This window comes from Alternaria infectoria, assembly GCF_024043175.1.
Source record: "Alternaria infectoria strain BMP 0036 chromosome Unknown scaffold_34, whole genome shotgun sequence".
In the NCBI taxonomy this organism is placed as follows: domain Eukaryota; kingdom Fungi; phylum Ascomycota; class Dothideomycetes; order Pleosporales; family Pleosporaceae; genus Alternaria; species Alternaria infectoria.
The window spans coordinates 1-21066 of NW_026250723.1; the positions used below are offsets into that span (position 1 = coordinate 1).

Sequence of the window (21066 nt, forward strand, 5' to 3'; positions counted from 1 at the left end):
GGTTAGGAGGGGGGAGAGGGAGGGGGAGGGTGTGGGAGTGGGAGGGGATGGGTTGGATGGGGTGGTGGTGGTGGTGGTGGTGGAGGTTGTGGGAGGTAAGGAAGCGGTTCCTGGTGTGAGGAGGATGAGGTGGAAGTAACTCCAGCTGGTTTTGCGGAACGTGGTCTGGTGAAGGATATGTGTTTGTTTTTCTGTGGGCTTGTCTTTGCGTTTGCGCTTTTTGGTGGTTGGGGTGTTTGGGGTGGGAGGTGCGGAGTGTATGCTCGTGTCTGCGTCGTTGGGAGCGGGCGCGGTTGTGGATGTTGAGGTGCTTGGTTCGGCGGTCACGGAAGGTGTGGGGGCCGTTTGAGTAGACGTCGGTGCCATAATGAGGGTCGGTGAGCGTGTGCGCGTCTTAGGTTTTCGTGACGCAGTGTTGGAGCTCCCGAGGTATCTTGACGCGAAACTTTTGGCGGGGTTAACTAGCGCGATTCTCTTACCTCCGGTCCTCGCGTGTCTGAAGATTCCGAGACAGTTGGTAAGAGAGAAGTTGGTATGCTGTTTGGGAAGGTGTGTTTTGATGAAGATTGATGGGTTTCAGACTGTGAGCATGTCCGAAGCCTGACATGCTCGAAGTCTGACATGTTACATACCCTCCAGACTGGAAGAGAGTCTTTACAAAAAAACAACTCGATAGAAGTTGAGCATCATCGTTATTAAGTTCTATCAAAAGACCAAACATAACTATAAACGCCGTCTAACTCCGCTTTGTCCTACTCAAGCTAATAATCATCCATCAAATCGTCATCGCGGGTTGATAAACCCATGACTTGTGTACCGTCTCAAGAGTGGAAAACCTTCTCCAATCTCTCCAGCAAAAGATCCGCGTGGTGCTTCTGGAAAATGAGCATGGGCCTCAACCTAACTGCCCTCTCTCCTGACCCCCCAATATTGACGCCCTCGCCCTTGGCCTTCCTCAGCACCTCATCCCTCCTCACACTATCAAACGCAATAAACGTTCCCTGTCCTTTACCCCTCAGATTCTGAATCTCCTGCGGAAACCTCTCGCTCAACCTCTGCAAGCCCGCAAAGAGATAATCCCCCGTCACCGCCGTACTATTCACAAGATCCATCCTGTTGATTTCCTGGATAATAGACCTGAACAGAATCGCCCTCGCCGGATCACCCATCCAAGTATTAAACTGGCGATACGGTTTATTCGGCCTAAGCGCATTATCCCCAAAGTAATACCCCGCCGTCTGCGCCTTCTTGCTGAAAGTAACCATATCAGGCGGCGCATCCAACCCCCAGTGCTCATGTGCCCAGAACTTGCCGGTCGCGCCGACGCCCGTTTGCACTTCGTCGACGATGAGGAGGACGTTGTGTTTCTTGGTGAGGGCGCGCAAGCCGCGGAAGAAAAAGGGCGTGGCGTGATTGTCGCCGCCTTCGGATTGGATGGGCTCGATTACCACGGCTGCGGGTGGGGAGTGGTAGTTTAGGAGGATGGATTCGGTTTCGTCGAGGCAGCGCTGTTCTTCTGCTGCGTTTTCGGCTTCGTGTTCATGTAAGGGGTATTTTAGCACTGGGAACGGGGCTTGCGGCCAGTCGAAGGCGGGGATGTCGAGCTTGTGGATGGGTTTGGAGCGCGTGGTTGAGAGACTGCCGAAGAGGCGGCCGTGGAACCCGGTTTTGAAGGAGAGGATCGACATGTCGGGTGCGCCGGGCGCTTTATTGTTCATGGACGAGGATATGTCTTCGGCGGAGAAGTCGGCGTCGATGCCGCCGCGTTGTTGTTGGCGTTTCCACATGAAGGCGGCTTTGTAGGCGAGCTCGTTGGCGTCGGAGCCGGCTTGCGCGGTGAAGACTTGGTTGAGGCCTTTGGGCGCGACGGATAGGATGCCCGTTTCTAGGATGTCGGCCCAGTCGTGCTGCGGGAAGTTTCCTAGTGCCGGCCGGTTGATGATGGCGGAGGCCATGTCGGGGGAGGTGGCGGCGAGGAGGAGGGATGGGTTGTTGTAGCCTACGGGGATGGAGGCGATTTGGGCGTATACGTCGAGGAGCACGTTGCCGTCGAGGTCTGCGATGCTGGAAGATGTCAGTTGGTATTCTCTCCTGGATGTATGGAGGACGTACTAGTTGCCATAGCTTTGCGAGTAATCGGCCATCATGTTCAAGCTCCTGGTGTCGAAGACCTTGCTTAGTCTCTCGATAGCCTTCTTGCTCTCCGGGCCGGGTATTGGAGTCTTCACAGTAGGCTGGCGAGGCTCATCTGGGAAGAAGGAATGCTCGCCGCTCTCTGCAACTGCGGCTGCTGCTGCAGAGGCATGTCTTTTCTGTGATGCAATTGGTGCCCTGGAAGCTACGCGAGCATTTGTGCGAAAAGCTGGGGCTCGAAGACGCCCAGCAGTGCGAGCGAGAGACGCCATCGTGGTCGTCGTCAGGACAGTTGTTGTCGGTAGAAAGACGGCGTATAGCTGTGTTGACACTGCGGGGAGCTAATGCGGGGGGACGCGACGCGTAAATGTGAGCTCAGCCTCACCACACGCAAATACGGCGTATATCGAAGAGGAAAAGAAAACAGTAAAAGACGAAGATATCACCGATGAGTAAGAGCGATATCGCAACTTATAGCAAGTTCAATCCGTTTATCTATGCCGTGATATCGCTGATAGAGCTCCATGGTCAACCGGCCCTAACCCGTTGCTATCCCCGCAAAAGCTCGTCCAAGCGAGCCCCTCCAAAGCTTGACCCACTTTCGAGCTTGTCTAAACCAACTCCAATCTGGCAATGTGATCCGCTACACGCTGCAGACGCCATGCACGCCAGGTCCATCTTCCACGTTAGTCACATCGAATCCCTTCTTGAGATGTTCGAGGTACGCGTCCGAGTCTCGCTATCCTTGCTCATCCAAAGGAAGTGCGGCTGCGCCATGAACCCAGACATCGTTCAAGTCATATTCCGGAAGCGCTCCGGTGTTGCAGTCACCGTTCTTTGACTTCACATGAACAATATACAGTTCACTTCCCGTTCCGGCCTGCCCATATTGGAACAGGAAGTCGTCACCGCTCTCCTCCGCATTCCGCATGCGCCACTCATCGTCCTGGTCTTCAGGCTCGAAACCGCCTTTGAGCTTCACAAAGTCAGCCTCGCTGATATTCACATCCGAAGACGCGGTAGCAGGCTCTGGCACGACGTATCTACAGACTATGGTGTTCTTTACATGTGGACTCGATGTCGGAGCTACCTAGATCGTTCTTCTGACTCGGCGGCTAGGTACCGCTGAAGTAGATGAGATCTGCTTGGACCCTAATTGCGTCAGGCGTTGGCGGGCACTTCCGAAAACAACCTCATCTAGGTAGCGAGGCGGATAAGGCTGAGCGAAGAGGCCGCCCGCGGGCGGGTATGTTCGTATGTGCTGATGCTGAAACTGAATGTCTCTTCATCCCTGATCATCTGGGCATGACGTTACGGGGCGAAGATCACGGCCTGTAGGTACGCGTATAGACCTAGGTGTAAGCGCCGCAATCCTTCGCGACAAGACCTACCCGTGGACGTCAGCTGAGAGGCACAGCATTACAAATCTTTTACCTCTTCGAGAAGATTTTATGTCCGTGCCACCATCTTACGTCTTGGCTATGGAGACATGGAATAGGCCTGTTACTGTAGTCACATCAAGTATCGTTCAAGGCAACTTTCGGGCCATTCGCAAGAAACGATGTTTCGCGCCTGGTGTCCGAAAATGGACGCCTCGTCGTCTTACTGTTCTTCCCCCGCGCGATTCACTTTGAAACAGCTATTACGAAGGATGGCTGGTTGACATGCCTTGGGCCTTCAGACTCCATGCCTGGTTACACATCTCTCATATACTTTCGTTCCAGTTCAGAGAGTTGCTGAACTCATTGCTACTTCGGCGCGGCGTTCCATAGCTGCAGGGCGTAATTGCTGACAGGAACGCAGGGCAGTCAGCAAAGAGATACACGCAAGGCACCGAACGTTATGGAGAGCTATGGATGAAGAAATTTGCATTACGATGTCTACGGCGATCTCCCCGCATAATCCATCGCTTGCGTCCACCGATTAGCATGAATGTGAGCTTCCACGCCCACACCTTCCAGCTCGGTGCGCAAGCTCTCGCATCGGGCTTTCAAAGCCTCGTCGGCAGACCAATGGCAAGACATGCGTATTTCTTTGAGGCAAGGTAACTGCGCGTCCTTTTTCTCAGCAAAGCCGTGAAACATGGCTTCGAGGGTTTGCTTGTGCTGTTGCGGTCTCCCCTCAAATACTTGAACCCCGTCGATTGTCTCTGACAAGGCCGTGGAGTTGGTGTCATCGTCATGGCTTTTCCACTCTTCTGATGTTAGGAACAACCGAGTGACCGAAGCAGGGACTAGGCCACACATCAGAAGATTGACATGAGACTGATCTGCGGGATCCGTTCCGAGGTGGGCAGCGGATCTCATGACGCATGTCGCAAGGTCAAGAGGGATCTCTAACTTGTGCAGACGCGGGAAGTCGCGCATGGTCGCCGTTCCAAGCGCGATCTTGCCGCTAAATTCGCGCTTTGTTATAGACAGCTCTTCGAGATGGCTGCCAGCCTCCTTGCCGATAGTCGTAACGAGGTCGCAGATATCCCAAACTCGACTGAGTTGCTTGTCAAAGTGAGAGTAAACGAGCGTTTTCAGGCGCGGCGTGTAGCGCAGGAAGTGTTGCATAGTTGGACCATCGAGGTTGCAGCCGCGCAGATAGGCTATCTCCAGTGTTCCGCCCACAGGGGGCGGGATTGGTTGACGTGGAGAAGAGGGCTCGCGAGCTTCGATGTCGGATATAGAGGTGGGGCCGTGGAAAGTATGGATGTTTGGAAGGGCCAGGAGCGGAGTAATCTTGTTCAGGACAAGACCTTGCCGCATTGCATATGAGAACCCAGTCTTCAGGGTGGTCACCAATGCGAGACTGGCATTTGTCGAAGTGGCGTTTGGTTGACGCGCGTGGTGGACGATGGCCTCAAAAAGCTTATCGGTTTCTTTGTCGTGGGTCCAGCGAAATGGAAGAACCACGGTCTTGACATTGGGCAGCAGTGTTAGAAGAAACGACGAGGCAGCCTGAGTATATTGGTTGTCTTCCAGACCTCGTTCATACTTTTCGAAGTAGTCCTGCGATTCGGTGCCTGACAAGTACTTCGAACTGGCAAATAAGTCGCGAACGGTCTCAGGACGATAGCCATCCCTTTCCATGATCCAGAGGCGTCCGCCAACAGGTAGCCGGAGGTCCGCCTTGAAATCTGCATGCTCGATGTAGCGCGCAACGACTGGCTCTTCAGCGATTCGGGCTATGAGTTCAAAAGGCGTCCTGATGGTGAGGGAAGGGTATTTGTCCTTGAGAAGATAATCGAAGTTGCGAAAGTGCGAGCGGAGTTCGTTGTGATGCTTGAGCAAGGGCTTGCAAAGCGTATGGAACTTGCGGCAGGACAGACATAGGCTCTCGAAACCCTCTGGAGTCGTATGGTCGACGATGAGCGCGAGGAGTTCGTCGGCTAATTCCAATAAAGCCATAGCGACGTTGTAGACGACTTCGTGAGAAGAGGAACCCTGAAAACAATGGTATATGCAACGTCTAGTTACGAGGAGAATGCGATTTTGACTCAGCTTGGGGTCTGATTTTGGCCCTGACTGACCATTGAAGGTGTACTCTCGAGGGACGCAGTATGAAAACAATAGCCTTGGGGTAAGTCTAGTTAGGCGCACAGTATCAGGCGAGAGATTTGGGGTCCGCGATATGTATAGCAGACGTTGTCTCGGGCTGACGTCATGCCCCTGGGACAGACCCTGCTGAAGCCTTTAGCGACTAAGGAAGGGAGGCCATTGGACGGCCCTGCCCAGGCTTACTACCTCGCCAAGCCGGCCTCGCCCTACGCTTCAGGTTTATTCTGAACCGACTCCTACTCCTCCCCAAACCAACTCAACAGACAAGAAAAAGCGCCTTTGACTCAGACGGGGCGTTCACAATCCTGCTTTGCGACTTACAGTGATTCAGACTGGGGCCTTGTCTCTCCCTCAACCGATTCCTCTTCTCCACCATCGCTTCATCTTCGCCCCCGAAATACACAACTCTCCACTGTCTTCGTCATGTCTCCTTCGTATTCGTATTTTGATCATCAGCTTCTTCTAAGCAAAAGCCTCCATTGCAACAAGATGGGGCGGCCGTCTGCCCGCACCATGCGAGCCATGAGGAAGTCATTCTCGGAGATGCTATTTCCAGCATTCAATCTCAGCATGAGGGGGCTCAATGCGATCGTCAGCATTGGTACTTATCTCCATTTCAGGGCTATAAAGAGGACATGTTTTGGCTCTCTTTTCAACACAAGTCATCACAGCCAGTTTCTCACTGCTTCATCATCACCTCTATTATCGTTAACTCCTACTTCCTTTATCCGTTATCAATTTCCCTACTCTTCGCCATGCGCGCCAAGCGAGCCTCTGCGATGCGGTTCCTACTATGTTCCTCAGTTGTCCTTACAGCGTCTGCAGCTGTGATCCGTACGCCTCTGCAACGGCGCCTAGAGGAATGCCAGCTAGACATCCAAGATGGAATGGCCGACGATCCCGACAGAGTCAATACGGACGGGACGGCCGGGATTGGTGCCGAGTTTGAGAGTCCGGACTTCCGCCTTACAAAGTCGGGATGTAGCGCAGACGATACAAACGCCGCAAAGAGAAAGGTCATTGCCGAACGAACAGGCACGAACTGGGAGCTCACTGCAGACTCTGTCAACGAACCTGGAGCACTCCAGGCTGAGTACATCATTGATGGTGTCAAGGTCAAAGTAGGCAGCACAGATGATGCGACCAACGGCGCGAAGGTCGCGGCAGCTATGGCCCAGGATCTCGTAGGTGCCACCCAGCAGACCCGTGATGAATCTTGCTAACCCCTTCAGATTGACTGGTACCCATGGAACGGAAAACTGGACGCAGATTCACGAAAGGTCAACGTAGCCGAAAACAAATGCAATAAGTGGACGATCATCACCCGCCAAGATAGGAAACCAGAGAAGATATCTTACCAGCCCCAAATCACCACGCCGATGCCATTAGAGGCACTGTACAGCCTGATGAAGGAACAATTCGATGAGAGCGATCCAAATATCCTCAATGGGCTCGATCGTTTTCAAAACAAGAAGCTTGATTTCGTAACGAAGAATCACTTCCAGTCCAGCCCAGGCGGCATCGGTCCGGAAGCGGCCACGGATGACGTGCTGGCCTTTTGCACCCTGGTCTTATCGTACGCCAAAAACGCAAAGGATCCTCTCCAACCGGGTTCAAGTCCCAAGATCTTCACATCGTTCACGCCTCGAACGAATTTTAACGTGATGCTGTCGCATGTCAGCTCTAAGTTGGCATCAAAGGGGGACAAACTTTGGGATTTGTTCAACATCCTTGCGTGCTACCAGAGTGGCGGAACCGAGTAAGTTATGGCTTGACTTATAGATGGTTTGACCAGTCTAACCAAACGTAGAATTGATACAGACGTATGTGGAGGTACCCCCGAAAGTCCCGAGCCTACCGACAACAAATTTGGCGATTACACTTTTGCTCAAGGCGATACCAAATGCAACATCCGTGACTGGATCCATGGTCTAGACCCAGAATCGGATGAAAACGATAAGCTCACCGAGTTCGACAAGGAAATCGACGGGTCCATTGGAAGACTAGGCAAAACCCAAGAAAAGATGTTCAATTCTGAGCGCTCTGTGCCTCTCTTCGAATTCCGCGATCTCAATACCCTCCAGACTGAAGGAATGGAGAAATTCATGGGCGATGTAGACCAGGCCATCCAAGACCTCCACAATAAGTTTCGAGAATCACCTACAAAGAAGGCCAGGCGTGGCGTCTGCGATGATTTCGAGCCGGAGCCGGAGCCAGAGCCGACTGGCCCAACCAAGCAGCTCGCAGTGCTCGGTGCCTATGTTCCAGGCGCCCCCACGATGGACTGGCTCTTCCTCGAAGCCGACTATGAGCAGGGCGTCGAGTGCCGCGAAGACTTCCTCCGGCCCTTTGAGACTGTACCGTGGGATGAGTCTGGCACAACGTACCCTGGCGGCACCAAGGAGCTCGATCTCGAGATTGACGGAGAGGTGTGCGAGTACCGCAACGACGGCGACGACCCGGGAGCGCTCTGGTGTGGCGAGAGGGTCATTGGCTGCGTGAACGATCCGGCCGACAAGGATCCCAACGATGTGAATGCGGAGAAGGGCGAGTACCAGTGCGGCGATTACACGCGACAGCCTGTATTCGTCTGCCCTTGGTAGTTGCGCAGTACATGACGTTTTTTGGCATCTCTAAACTTTTCTGCACATGCGAGATTGGAAGGCGTTCTTGGGTATTTGTACAGTAGTTCTGTCGCTCTCGTTGTGTTTCGGTATTGTTGTTAGTGTTTCGGTGGCTCAGGTGGTGCGAGATCGGGGTCTGTGCTCAACGCTAGATTCCGGCGGCGGAAGATGGAACTCAACACCATCATGTCGGCACCACCTCACCTATCTTGTAGAATTATGTAGAACAAGAATTTTTTGCCGAGGCCTGTTTCCCCAGCTTTGCGTTCATGCACTTTCTATATGGCCATGCTGTCAGCTCACAAGGCTAAAAAGGCCACGACGCGCGGTTGCTGCACAGCCCCGCATTGCCTCAGCTGCCATGGACGATACCAATATCTCGTCTGCCTAGAATGCATCCTCGCCTTAACACGGAACTCATCTCGACAACGAAGCACCCGAAACTTTAACAGCCAAAGACAATGCGCGATGTGCGAACGGGATGCGACAATCATCGGAGAGCCTCACGAGGCATGCCTTGAGCCGCCAACGAAGCCCGCAACATACAAGCACCAGCCACTTAGTCGTTCTCTAGACGAGATACGCCTGCTCAAGCTTCGCAAAGAGGAACAAGGCCTCATAAACTGCGAAATCGAAGTCTTTCCGCTCGAGCAGGCCCCAGAATACATCGCTTTGTCCTACCGGTGGGGCCCGCCATCGCCATCGCATGACATCTTCATCGGAGAGCAGGGACTAAAGATTCGAGACATTCTGCACGCATGTTTGTTGGAGCTGCGAGAAGATCTGGATGCGTGGCTATGGATCGATCAAATCTGCATCGCTCAGGCAGATACCACGGAACGAAACCACCAGGTCGGAATGATGTCGCGTATATACAGCAACGCAACCTCTGTCATCATTTGGCTAGGCGACATACCTATAGCGAGCCCAGAAGAGGTTGATCGTTTCAACGATAAAGACCTGCGTAGTGAGGATGTTGTATCGTTGTTGGAGAACATATACTTCACGCGACTGTGGATAGTGCAGGAAATACTGGTTGCCAGACGAATTAAGATCCGTATCAATGGGAATCGTTGCGTCACATGGAACTGTTTACACCTCAAGGGCTTACCAGCATCCCCGATATGGGACCTCTACGTTGAACCCGCGGCCAAATATCTTCTTAAGATCAGTCATGGTTATCACCGTAGTGGTCAGTATCAATCCATGCCGTTGATGGAATGCATCCAAAACTTCAGAGACAGCGAGTGTCAAGACCTCAGAGACAAAGTTTACGGTTTCATGGGTGTCGTAAGGGTAGAAGATAGGATTGCGGTTGATTACAACAAGACCGTACTGGGAGTATTCCTAGATTTTATCAATGTTGTCGTCAATGAAATGACGGTCTCATCATCTTCGCCGACCTTGGTGTGCGGCTACGTTTATGGCTTGGGTTTGCAAATGGGGATTGAAGAGCTCTTGCTGAAACGCCTAGACCCACTACTGGAAGATCGTCTTAAGTGCCATAGACACGAAATAGTGCTCGCTGTAGGTCTCGAGAAAGCAAATCTTGTGCGAAGGTATGATCGTTGGTGGTTCGAGTACAAAAGTGGGAAATTCTTTTGGTTTTTCTAATCCAAGCTAGTCACATCGACACAGCTTGGGAAGGGTCTTAATAACAAATTTTGTACAAACTCTTCGTTCTTCCGCAACTTTCTTTTCGCGCAGATGTCGCAGTCAGGTGGGCCAACTATCTTAACGCAAGTTACCAGCACCGGCTCTATATATGGGAGGACTAGTGAACGCAGTTGGAGACTAGCTGGGGTCACTAACATGTAGCCACTCGAGCAGGTGAGTTTAGACAGTTTGTCGAGATGCTGCGTGTAGCCACGATCTGGCTCTAGCAGTCGGTGCGACTTTGCTCATCGGCCGACTAGCGACACATCCACGGATGGCGGCGAGAAGTTAGCATTCACGGACGAGCGTCTGCACGACGGTAACACGAGAAGGGCACGACGGTGACACGAGAAGGTCTCAGTGGTTGGCGTTGAGCCAGCTTGCTGTCAACAAGGACAGGAAGAGCTTTTGTGCATGTTGGCAGAGATCTCAGAGCGGTCAGTACAGCATCACAAATGATCACGCTCTCACGCGGAGCCAGTCGAATGCACGATCAATCATTATGACAAGCTGAATAGTGATGTGTGGAGTTAGAAAGCAAGCTTCTTCCTCAAGCGACTGGCAAGCCAGAAGACTTAATGAAAAAGTGGTCGCGTCAGCCAGAGATAGTGCGATACTGGCGACACTGTGGTCCGGAGTATGAGCAAGCCCAGGGACCCAAGACCCGAGTACAAAAATAAGAATAATCTTGAAGTCACCGTAGTGACCTGGGAGATGTTAGCGCGATGCCGAAAAGGGTAAGAGGTGAGAGAAGGCTTACGTTTCAGAGATTAAACTGAAAAGAACAGATACTACACTTGATCTGGAGGGGTGAGTCAGCAGGTGTCTCGAAGGTGTTTGTAGAAGGGGGACGTACCTAAGCCAAAAGGCAAAGAGAGCTAAGGAGGGAAGAAGGGGACGGGCTGCGCGAGGTTGATATGGGCGCTGAGGGCTTGGCGCGCTAACGGTCACATGATCGCTTGCTAGCGCTGCAAGCTGCGCTTTGGCCTGTGAAGGTGGGTGACCATGGACCCTGCACCGACGTTCTGCCGGCCAGGCACAGCGGCGATTATGGCACGGTGTTTTTGGACAAGAGAGACGGGTGCGTCTAAAGTGCACACGCACCCAATACAACCCTAGCAGGAGACACATGCGACCGACAGCTGCACTTGCTACAAGAACTCCACCGGCACTATAGACGGGGTCCAGCTGAACTCCGTATCAACGACACACTTCCCTCAACGACCGAACCCTTCCAAGGTTGCCTTCACACTCGAAAGCTCCAGCATCGGATCCGCTGTTTTGATAGCCTACAACATCGCTCTCCTCTCATTCGATGTCCTTCAACGTGCGCCGCCCACCACTGCTTCCGAGCTCTCCACGCCGCTCCAAGGGTTAGGAGCACCCTCGCATTCCACCGAGAACAGGGGAACCTACAACGATCGTCCAGCTGGTATCCTCGAACACCAGGTTGACTGCTGCGTGTCACCGTTGCAAGTTCGTACCACCGCTCCTGATTGGTACACGTCTCTGCTTATATGCATCATGCGGGAAGCTGAACGTGTCAATGACCAAGCATTTTGCGCGCAAAGCCCCATGGCTGAGAGTCTGCGCAGCTTTGCGCGTTCAAAGTAGGTGCTTGGACGTCTCGGCACATCTCTGGAAGTAATGCTCGCCTGATCAATACAATTGTAGCCTTCTCGTCGACTTTAGGGCCTAGGATATCCGCGACTCCAACATATCGTCATCATGGAAACCTTATTTGATACATTTGACTTCCCGCGCAGCTCTACCGACGCGATCGCCCCTCCGGCCTCCGATTATCTGAAGACCACACCCTCAAATTCGACCCTCTTCCGTTCCGGAGGCACACACTGGCGATGCGCGCACTGCGCAGAGAGCGTACTCTACTCGCTTGCGAACGGGCACGTCGAACACTTGCGCATGTGGACATGTTGTCAATGCGGCTTCGCTGAGAACCGTGTTTCACTATGGGCTGCATGCTCCATGTGCGACGCTACCAGCTTTCTTGACAACTACGCCTGTCACTACCCTTCCGTCCTGGAAATTACAACGGACGGCGCAATGAACGATATCGTGACCTACGAGGCTTCAGGAATGACACGTGTACATGTGCCAAAGATGGGAAGTTCTCTAGAACTGCATACAGCTGATGATTTGGTCTCTACGGTTCAGCAGAACTTGTCGTCATTTGCATCATTCTATGATGGCTGCCAGGAGGTGGAAGCTGTGGAGGTGTTTGACAGTCACGATGACACGAGAACGCTGATGTCGATCGATGGTGAGAAAGTGCCTGGCCTCGGGGTTGATAGAGCGGACCTGGCTCATGGACGTCATATCAACTTGCCGGTAACATATGGTGTTGACGAGCTTTTCACCGCAGATTCCCGCAACGATGCCGAGATTGAAACGGCCAGTTCATGCGGCGCGTCATCATCAATAACCCCGGGCCTAACGAAGACGAGTTTGACGTCATCCACACTCACCACCGTGACACAGCAAGACCTCGACAGCGGCTACGGCTCTCAAAGTAAGACTCCTAGCGTAGACAAAGCATCATGCAAACGCGCAAACGAAGCCGACTGCCAGACACCGCCCAAATTAGACACCATTACCAACGATACGAACCCACCGTCCCGCAAAAAGCCCCGACGCCGTCGTTGCGATACCACCAACCCCGGTCTCGCTTGCCCTTTCTACGTACGCAACCCACAACGCTGTGAAAACGACTCTTGCGTCGGGCCTGGCTTCCTCGGTATTCACAGACTCAAACAACATCTGGAACGTGTGCACCTATACTATACATGTGAGCGATGCGGGGCCAAATTCCAGGGAAACACGACAGGGAAACAAGACCTAGCCATGCATCAGCGCAATATCCAGCTATGTCAGCTTGTGGAAAATCCAAGCCCAGAGATCTCGACTCTAAGCCATGCGACATTCGAAGCGATGCGGTCCAAGAAAGGTGCAGCGGGGAAGTCGGAAGAGGAGCGATGGCGTGAGATCTACCGGCTCATATTCGTAGACGCTGATGAGAAGGAGCTGAGAAGAGCTTGTGAGTTTTATGTCACTTAATTATTGTATTGGCCTACTAACCGTGATTGGATGTCGGCACGCAAAGCGCAGTACTGGGATATCCAGATCGCGATGATAGGTTACCGCAATGCGAAGATTTGCATAACACCTCTCGACAACTGCTTCGCGTGTTACCCGAACGATTGGACGCATCCATCATGAGCCGCTTGCACGACGACAGGCTAGCCGCTATATGGCGTGAATTTGCGGATGACCAATTACACGACTTGATGAAAACTCTCCTTGCCGACTTGTACTCCCCAGGCCACACCATATATCGAGATAGAGCGTGTGACAAGACTGACGATCTGTCTTGGTTTGATTTGGTAGACTACAACAAACTGTAACGAGGATCACACTTAACCCGCCGCGATTTCGTAAATCGACGCTGCCAACTTTCCGATTTTCCTCTCCCAAATCCCTTTGGCGAAGGCGTAAAGTCTATCAAGCCTACATTGCATCATCCACCGACATCCAGTCTTCTCGAGGTTGAAACTCAGTGGCGTATCGGCGTCGCACCCGTGATCAAAGACATCATTGTAAAGGTCTTTACCCTCCCTGCTGAACGCAAGGCGTAACCTCTGCTGGAAGGCTGCAGCATAGAGGGTTTTGTAATCTTCGTTGTGGTGGCAATGTGTCCCCAAAAGCCTCCTGAGTTCCACTTCGTATCGCTCCTTCTCACACGCGATAGCCTTTTCCCACGCATCTGGGTCCGATATAGCAGTCCTGGTGAGGACGCCATGCTCAGCCTTGACCAAAGTCGCGTGTATGCCTGTCTCCGCAAGCTCGTAGAGAGAGGGACCTGAACGATGATGCCGCACATATCTCTCCTCCATGAACAGCGCATCCATCAACGCTTTCCAGTCGCATGTGACTCGGCAGCTGAAACGCCCGTTTTGCTCTTGTGCAGGGAACTTAAGGTCGAAAGCACGCGTCTCCGCACTACCGACGAAAGTATACCGTCCATCCGGCGCATCAAACCAGATGGCCTGTACAAGTTCTTCAAAGCCATAGCCAGCTGTCCACATAGCTACGTCACCGTACGCTTTGATCCACGTGGCATCGTGCTCTAACCTCCCACATGAGGCAGTATCTTGCCACAGGGTAGACCGTTCCTCCGGACGCGGCTGGCCTGGACGCAGAAGGAGAGAAAGCGTTGAAGATTTTGGGTCGATGGAATGTTCGTCTGTGGTAGCGATGAGATTTTTCTCTATCCGACCAAATTGAATGTGGGTCCACTCGATGTGAAGGATGGGAAGAAAGGTCGCTCGGAATGCGCGCTCGGCCTCTTTTCTCCAGGCTTGCGATACTTGACGGCATTTTACCCAGAGCACGAATGGGTCGTCTACGCTTTGGAGGACTTGGATGAACAACTCGTCCGGCAGGTGGGGCAGGCAGGTGCTGGCCATGTTTCACTCGATTGCAATACAACGAGAATGCCGTTGAGATTGATATTGGATTTCGAGTCTGAAGACCGTGTGAGATACAACGCGCGATACTTGTAGATGAAGACTGCTGCCTGTTAAGCGAAATGCAACCTTGCAAGGATGTGCTTCTTGCCGTGTTGCGGTCTGTAGCGTCACGCATCATCAGCGCTAAATGAGAATGCAATCAGGCTTCTACAAAGCTTCGTAAATAGGCGGAAGATATTGCGAGCTTTGTTGCCAAAGCAAACGGCCGTGATAGCCGGAAGCTAGCGGGGAGATATCGTAGCGTGCCCCGCACGCGGAATGATTCTTGATTAGGGAACGTTAGAAACCTAAGAAGGCACTTACCTCACATTGCTAAACTCCCACATGCTGTCTTACACAAGTCTTCCCTCCATCATGCCGAGTGTTCATACCACTGTCCTACCGTGAGAACTTGTTGTACTCTTCCGTCTTGGCCGTTACCTGATCTTTCTGATCACCCACTCACCTAAACTTCGGAAAATGGGTTTAATGTATCCTGTAGTTTGCGCCGCTCGGCTACCCGAAGAGGTCAGTGGGATGTATCCTCTCCCTAGCTTCGCCTCAGCACTGACTTCAAGCGAGGGTTGCAGACTATAGATCTTTTCATCAAGGAAACACGCGACGAGGAGGAAATGTGGAATATTGTTTTTGTGGACAGCATTGACGACTATTACGACGAGACATCAGGGGTACCAGGAGAAGACGGAAGCGACTCAAACTCTCCATTCATTGGAAAGACGCCCCAGGAATGTCATCAACTACTCTTGAAGCTTCGCGAGGATACAGAGTCGGAAATTTTCACGGATATCTTTGCCATCATGGACGAGAGATCAACAGAAGACAACACTGTACTGCTCGTGTGCGCAGAGAGGGACTTGGGCGGGGAGAACGAAGTCTTGAACCTGGCGACTGTCCGTGCTACCTTCAAGGCTGTACCTACCGCGCTGATGCTATATGAAACGGGGCACAGCAGTGTAGGGGAGGATGCGGAACGTGCTGCACGTGAAAAAGACAATGTTTTTCGTGGAAGGTAGTCTACTCATGCATAATGTGGACTAAACGGCATCGATCGTTTTGCAAGACAGGAAGAGCTATCTTCTAGCGTCCATAGGGGATAGCGATTGGATGTATCAAGGCCGCAGTACGTTTGGTCGTGAGGAGCGACGTGAGCCGCAGCGTTATCGCTCTGGGGTTCGTAGACCGCACAGAAGCCGCGCTGAGTAGCTTTTGTTGTTGTGTTGGACGCAGGCATTAAACGTACAAATACGGTGACATTCTATTGCGCTGCGATTTGCGACGGTATCGAAACCGAACTTTAGATTGCGTTCAAGAGGAGGTGCTGGTTAGGTTTAGGAGAATGCGCACCAGGGAGAGATGACTGACGAACCTTATTACGCTAAGTCACATGCCTTCGCGTTTAGCGTGAAACCTCAAATTAGCGTGTAAGCTTCCCCGCGTCTTCTTACTGACACCTCAGCATTCAGCTCCAAGTCCGATAACCAGGGTGCAGCAGATCGTGGTGCTATCATCGAAACGACAATATATTGATCCTCCGTCTCTTCCAACTTGCCAGGCAACTTTCCGACTTCCCGTCCATGATGGCTAGTGCAACGTCGTCGACTCCGTTCCGCTTCCGCGACGTCCCCGGAGAGGTAGGCCCCTTCAGATTCCCTCAACGTGCTTCGTGCTGACTTTAATGCCCCTCAGATACGCAACAAAATCTATCGCATCGCACTATGCAGCTTCAGCCCGCCACCGACCACGATAACGATACAACCCTCGTCATTCCTCACCGCGACACTTGCAGAACATCAGGTCGAGACCGCGATACTGCGTGTGTCCAAGGAAACATACCGCGAGGCTTATAGTGTCATGATAAAAACCAATCGGTTCGTAAAGGTCACATCGTCGCGAGGGCTTCCCATGCGCCTTGCTATGGCAGGCCAAGCGGTCCGGATGATCGCCATCGACAGAGACATTGTTGATAGATTCAAGGGATACGTGCTTGGTGTGCACATTGGTTTCAAACTACCACAATTCGCTCGTTCCCCACTTGACTCCGAGAACCTACGGGAACCTGTCACCGCGATGATCCTTTACAGCGATCTGGACCGGTTTTGCAAGGCATTAAACGATGGGGACTTACATGATCCGGGGTTCAGCGAAAAGATCAAGATCTCAATCACCATGGCGCCTGTCTTAGACGTTGCATCAAGTAATACACTATCACCCGACCTCAACGGTTTCTTCACCAAGAAGACACAGGAAACACTGTTCATGCCGTTCATGGCCAATCTGTTTGGATACGGGGCCGTCGACATCAATGGCCATGTCGACAGTGCTCTGGCAGCTACCGTTCGTCAAAGTCTCGGGCAAGACAGATGTTACAATCCGGCGGCTGTTCTCGCGGAATTTGCGGCCGCGAAAGATCGCGGGTCACAACAGTTCAAAGACGGCCAATTTGAGGAGGCCGTCATTGGTTGGCAAGACGCCGTTTACGATATGGACCAGTCACGCGAGTCCAATTCCTGGCCAAATGTAGTTCGCAAGGGAGGTGATGCATTTGTTGCGGAAATGGCTGCGCTATACTTTCTGATGCAGCTCAATATCGCCCACATTCAAATCGCCAATATGCAGAAGAACGCGTTTGGCGCCGAGCTATTGGCCGATGGCGCGCTGAACTCTGCAACTCGGTCGTTGAAGCCAGGCTTCTGGAAACCGGATTACAAGTACAGACCTTCGCCTCAGCAGTTCGCCAAGCTGCGGTATCGGTACGCAATGTTCATGAGGCTGGAAGAAAACCCACAGAATGCGAATCGCGCTTTGAGCTTCATCGATAAAGCTCTCGTGTCACAGCCGGGTGACGGTGTACTTCTGAGAGAGCGTGAGAACATACTGGGGTGGATACAACGGCTCTGATTCCGCATTTAGCAGTCTCTGAAATGATCTGAAATGCCTTTCACAATCTTCGATACTGGTGCCTGGGGAAGCTAGGACCTCTTGGCTCGTGCTCGGGAGCCTGCCACAGACGACCCCAAATTGAAATTACCTGTCGTTCTTTCTTCCGTTCTCTCCTCGCTTCTCCGCCGGAACTGATATCATGAAGTTCCGCAAGCACGCCCGCCGTCTCAAGCGGTGCGCAAAAGCCATGATATCCAATTCGACTCAGCCCTTCCGCTTCATGGACTTACCCGGAGAACTGCGCAATCAAGTCTACACCCTGTTGCTATGTTCGTTCGGACCTCCTGTCGAGCAGACAGTCAGAAAACTCGGCGTGCCTATTGCATCTGCTGGCCACCGCGCAGAGACAGCCATCCTTCTCACCAGTCGTCAAGTTTATCTTGAAGCCTACGACGTCATGGTGAAGGCGAACCGTTTCGTCGTTGTCCGCGCATTCCCGCCTATACCAGTCATGGACATCATCCGTCAGAGTGTTGTAACGGTCATCACACACAACGATCTGCATATCTCTCAGTTCAAAGGCCACATCCTCTCAGTTACATTGTCGATGCCAGCGCCTTCGCACGAGCCGCCCATGAGCGTCATGCTCCTCGCCAGAGATCTGCCATCGTTCTGTGAGAAAATCAATCGATGCACTCTTAACAACACTCTCGTAGTCGATGTGGACGTCGCACCTCTGCTCGGCGAGCACACTTCACTTTACAGAGACTCGTTCGACGCCTTTATCTCGGAAGAGGTGCAACTCAGTCTACTCGCTCCATTCAAGACCCGCATCCGAGGCTTGAAGAACGTCCGTGTACATGGTCGCGTGTCGCCCCAGCTTGCGATTGCGACGGCGGAGGACATGTGCAAGAATGAATGGTCGGATCCTGCTGAACTGCTTCACCAACTCCAAAGCCTTAAGAAACACGCAGATGCGAAGTGGCAAGATGGCTCCCGCATGGAAGGATCAAGCGTGTGGTCTGCGTGTTCGACAGAGATCGGCCGTATCCGCGCGTCGTCATCCTGGAGCAACCTCGTCTTGTTGGGAGGAGATTCATTCGTCGATGCGATGATTGAACTAAGGTTCTCATGCTGCCTGAACCATGCCTATGCTATACTAGCGATGTTCAGCGTTGCGATGGAGGATGGTAAAGTTGGAAGGCTTAGAACCACCTTTGGCAGCATGTCATCGCGTACCTTTACTGCCGCTCAAGAATGCATGGAGACAAGTTTTTGGCAGGAAGGTCGCACATGGAGCCCGTCATGGGCTCGTTACTCGAAGCTTCTTTACCGACAAGCGCTGGTCTATCTCCTACACGGTAGTATCGGAAACGCGGACGGAGCGCTCACTATAGTCGAATGTGCCCTCGAACGCTCGCCTAACAACACACCTTTCCTGGAATTACGTGGCACCATACTCCGATGGATCGCTTCTGGCTGCGACTTCGATGCCGATCGGGCTTCAGTTCGCATTCATATGTCTGACAGCGGCGACATTACAGTCGACATGATGACCAACATGTAACGTGTATACTGTCTGCTTGGGCTGCGATCGCATTTCCTGCTCTGGCTTATGAGACGCACTGGCGTATGTGATATCGCGTCTACGGCGGTATGCCACTTAAAGTAGACACGTATATGTAGGATTCAAATCTTGGCCACTGTGTTCGCTTCAAGTTGATGTGATATTCTCTCGTCTCTGTCTAGTCCATCTGCCGATCCTGCACCGGGGCATGCGGTGCTTCGAATCTTCATAACCGCAGTCACCTGCAATGGCTGATGCAATGCGATTCGTTGTTAACATGGTGACGTAGTATCGACTCACTCAATGTCTTCCTCCCTTCACCGTGCAGTTTAGGCAGTCCCCGCTGCGTCACCGCCACGCTCGGACTCCGAGTTTGTTTACTACGCGCTAAGCCAACTTGAGCGCACGTGGGAAACCAAGATACAGAATGTCTCCCGCCTTCACCCTCCGTCCTCCTCACGCTGAATCCTCACTCGACCCCGACACAATTGTCGCGACAACGGCTTCCACAGCCAACGCCAATATGGCTACCGCCGATACCGATGCGCCCTTTCGCTTCATGGACCTTCCCGGAGAGCTCAGAAACAAAGTATATACTTTGCTACTCTGCTCGTTTGGACCTGCCCCAGATCCGATCCAGGAAATCCCCCAAGACCTGCTTACCCAGGGAAGCTTTGAGCCTGAACTTGTCTCCGCTCAGCAGTGCAACGACTCTGCTATTCTTCGTATAAACAGTCAAGTTCATCGCGAAGCCTACGACGTCATGGTCAAAACCAACAGATTCGTTCGGATCAGTTCGCCCAACAACTTGTCCCTCAACAATGTTATCGCTGGCAGAAACATCCCGGTTGTTGCGAGTGGACAACTTGCAGCGGAGTTCAACGAGTGAGTCTAAATTTGACTGCCTGTTTCACTGACTGAAGCTTCTAACACCCGATTACAGGCAACTTATCGATATCAATATACCTTCCGCGGGTCTGAATGTCAACGGGCACGCAGATGGCAGTCAACCAGCAAGTGTAGTCATCCTGGGCTGTTATCTTGAAAAGTTCTGCAACAGCTTCGAGATGGCAAAAACTATTATGCCAGAGCTCGCCAACACTGCGACTTTCGTCATAACTATAGCTCCGATGCTCACTCATGAAGGCCCATGGTACCAGGATGATCTGACAGACTTCTTTTCTGAGACTATTCAAATGGACTTGCTCGGGCCACTGGCTAGCATGCGGGGCATCAAAAACGTCGAAATTCATGGTCCTGTCGCACCCGACATGGCAACGGAACTGAAAGACTTGATGATGTCGGGAAAATGGAATGATCCACACAGTGTCATCGACTTCCTGAAGGAGATCAAAGACTATGGTGCCGAATATTATCGTGAGGGTCGGCTGATGGAGGCTTTCTCCACTTGGGGAAGCAGCATGCATGAGATCGATCGCTTGCGCGAGGGTATCACCTGGGAAAAGCTCATCAACGTTGGCGGAGAGCCATGGATTGGCCAAATTGCTGCGCTGCAGTGCTCACTTGGACTCAATTCAGCACTGGCCATGATCAAGCTCTGGGGTCCCGACCCGAAGAACGTTGCCATGCCACCGGAAGCTCGAAAAGCCCACAGGAATCTCGCCCTGGTCAGCCTATCAACATCTGCTAAGTGTAATGAGCCAGGATATTGGAAAGAGGGTTATACATGGGTATGCCCTCCGGTGCTGAAGGCGAAGATCATGTACCGTCATGCTTCGTGCATTCGGCTTTGGAACGAGAGATCGCAGGCTGTCGTTGCTCTGGAACTCATCCGGGGAGCTATGTCACTTGTACCGAACGACCCTGTCGTCCGCAAGGAGGCGGAGGCAATCGTGATATGGGCACGTGGTATTTAAGAGAGTTTTTGGTGTCTATGAAGCGTGTGGTAGCTTACTGTACGCTCGATTGGACGGCTACGAGAGTTTGAAGTGGCGATAGTTTTGATCCGAGCAAACTGAACGTACGGTTGTTGGAGGATTGGAGTGGCTCTTCAGCCGTGGATAAAAGGGTTCATACATGGAAACAAATACCGCAGCTGACGAGGTATGCGCATAGGAGGAGCAATGAGTGGTGAAAACAATGCATACTTCCTT

General features: G+C 52.4%; 7 protein-coding genes across 7 annotated transcripts; 4 read left to right on the forward strand and 3 right to left on the reverse strand.

Moving 5' to 3' along the window:
• Positions 1-821: 821 nt before the first annotated feature.
• On the reverse strand, positions 822-2405 carry J4E92_010278 (uncharacterized protein; the record flags this gene model as incomplete). Its single annotated transcript, XM_051501617.1, has 2 exons — positions 822-2064; positions 2113-2405. 2 exons carry the CDS (start codon positions 2403-2405, stop codon positions 822-824), a joined length of 1536 nt encoding a protein of 511 aa, XP_051348088.1.
• A 467-nt stretch (positions 2406-2872) lies between these two features.
• J4E92_010279 (uncharacterized protein) lies at positions 2873-5653 on the reverse strand (the record flags this gene model as incomplete). The annotated part of the gene is made up of 4 exons (XM_051501618.1): positions 2873-3176; positions 3525-3537; positions 4088-5564; positions 5651-5653. 4 exons carry the CDS (start codon positions 5651-5653, stop codon positions 2873-2875), a joined length of 1797 nt encoding a protein of 598 aa, XP_051348089.1.
• Positions 5654-6433: 780 nt separating this feature from the next.
• On the forward strand, positions 6434-8281 carry J4E92_010280 (uncharacterized protein; the record flags this gene model as incomplete). The annotated part of the gene is made up of 3 exons (XM_051501619.1): positions 6434-6862; positions 6911-7437; positions 7489-8281. The coding sequence occupies 3 exons, from the start codon at positions 6434-6436 to the stop codon at positions 8279-8281; spliced, it is 1749 nt and encodes a 582-aa protein (XP_051348090.1).
• Positions 8282-13392: 5111 nt separating this feature from the next.
• Positions 13393-14442, reverse strand: J4E92_010281 (uncharacterized protein; the record flags this gene model as incomplete). The annotated part of the gene is made up of 1 exon (XM_051501620.1): positions 13393-14442. One exon carries the CDS (start codon positions 14440-14442, stop codon positions 13393-13395), a length of 1050 nt encoding a protein of 349 aa, XP_051348091.1.
• A 1640-nt stretch (positions 14443-16082) lies between these two features.
• J4E92_010282 (uncharacterized protein) lies at positions 16083-17403 on the forward strand (the record flags this gene model as incomplete). The annotated part of the gene is made up of 2 exons (XM_051501621.1): positions 16083-16136; positions 16192-17403. The coding sequence occupies 2 exons, from the start codon at positions 16083-16085 to the stop codon at positions 17401-17403; spliced, it is 1266 nt and encodes a 421-aa protein (XP_051348092.1).
• A 181-nt stretch (positions 17404-17584) lies between these two features.
• On the forward strand, positions 17585-18952 carry J4E92_010283 (uncharacterized protein; the record flags this gene model as incomplete). Its single annotated transcript, XM_051501622.1, has 1 exon — positions 17585-18952. The coding sequence occupies one exon, from the start codon at positions 17585-17587 to the stop codon at positions 18950-18952; it is 1368 nt and encodes a 455-aa protein (XP_051348093.1).
• Positions 18953-19160: 208 nt separating this feature from the next.
• Positions 19161-20829, forward strand: J4E92_010284 (uncharacterized protein; the record flags this gene model as incomplete). The annotated part of the gene is made up of 3 exons (XM_051501623.1): positions 19161-19165; positions 19379-19837; positions 19896-20829. The coding sequence occupies 3 exons, from the start codon at positions 19161-19163 to the stop codon at positions 20827-20829; spliced, it is 1398 nt and encodes a 465-aa protein (XP_051348094.1).
• Positions 20830-21066: the final 237 nt, after the last annotated feature.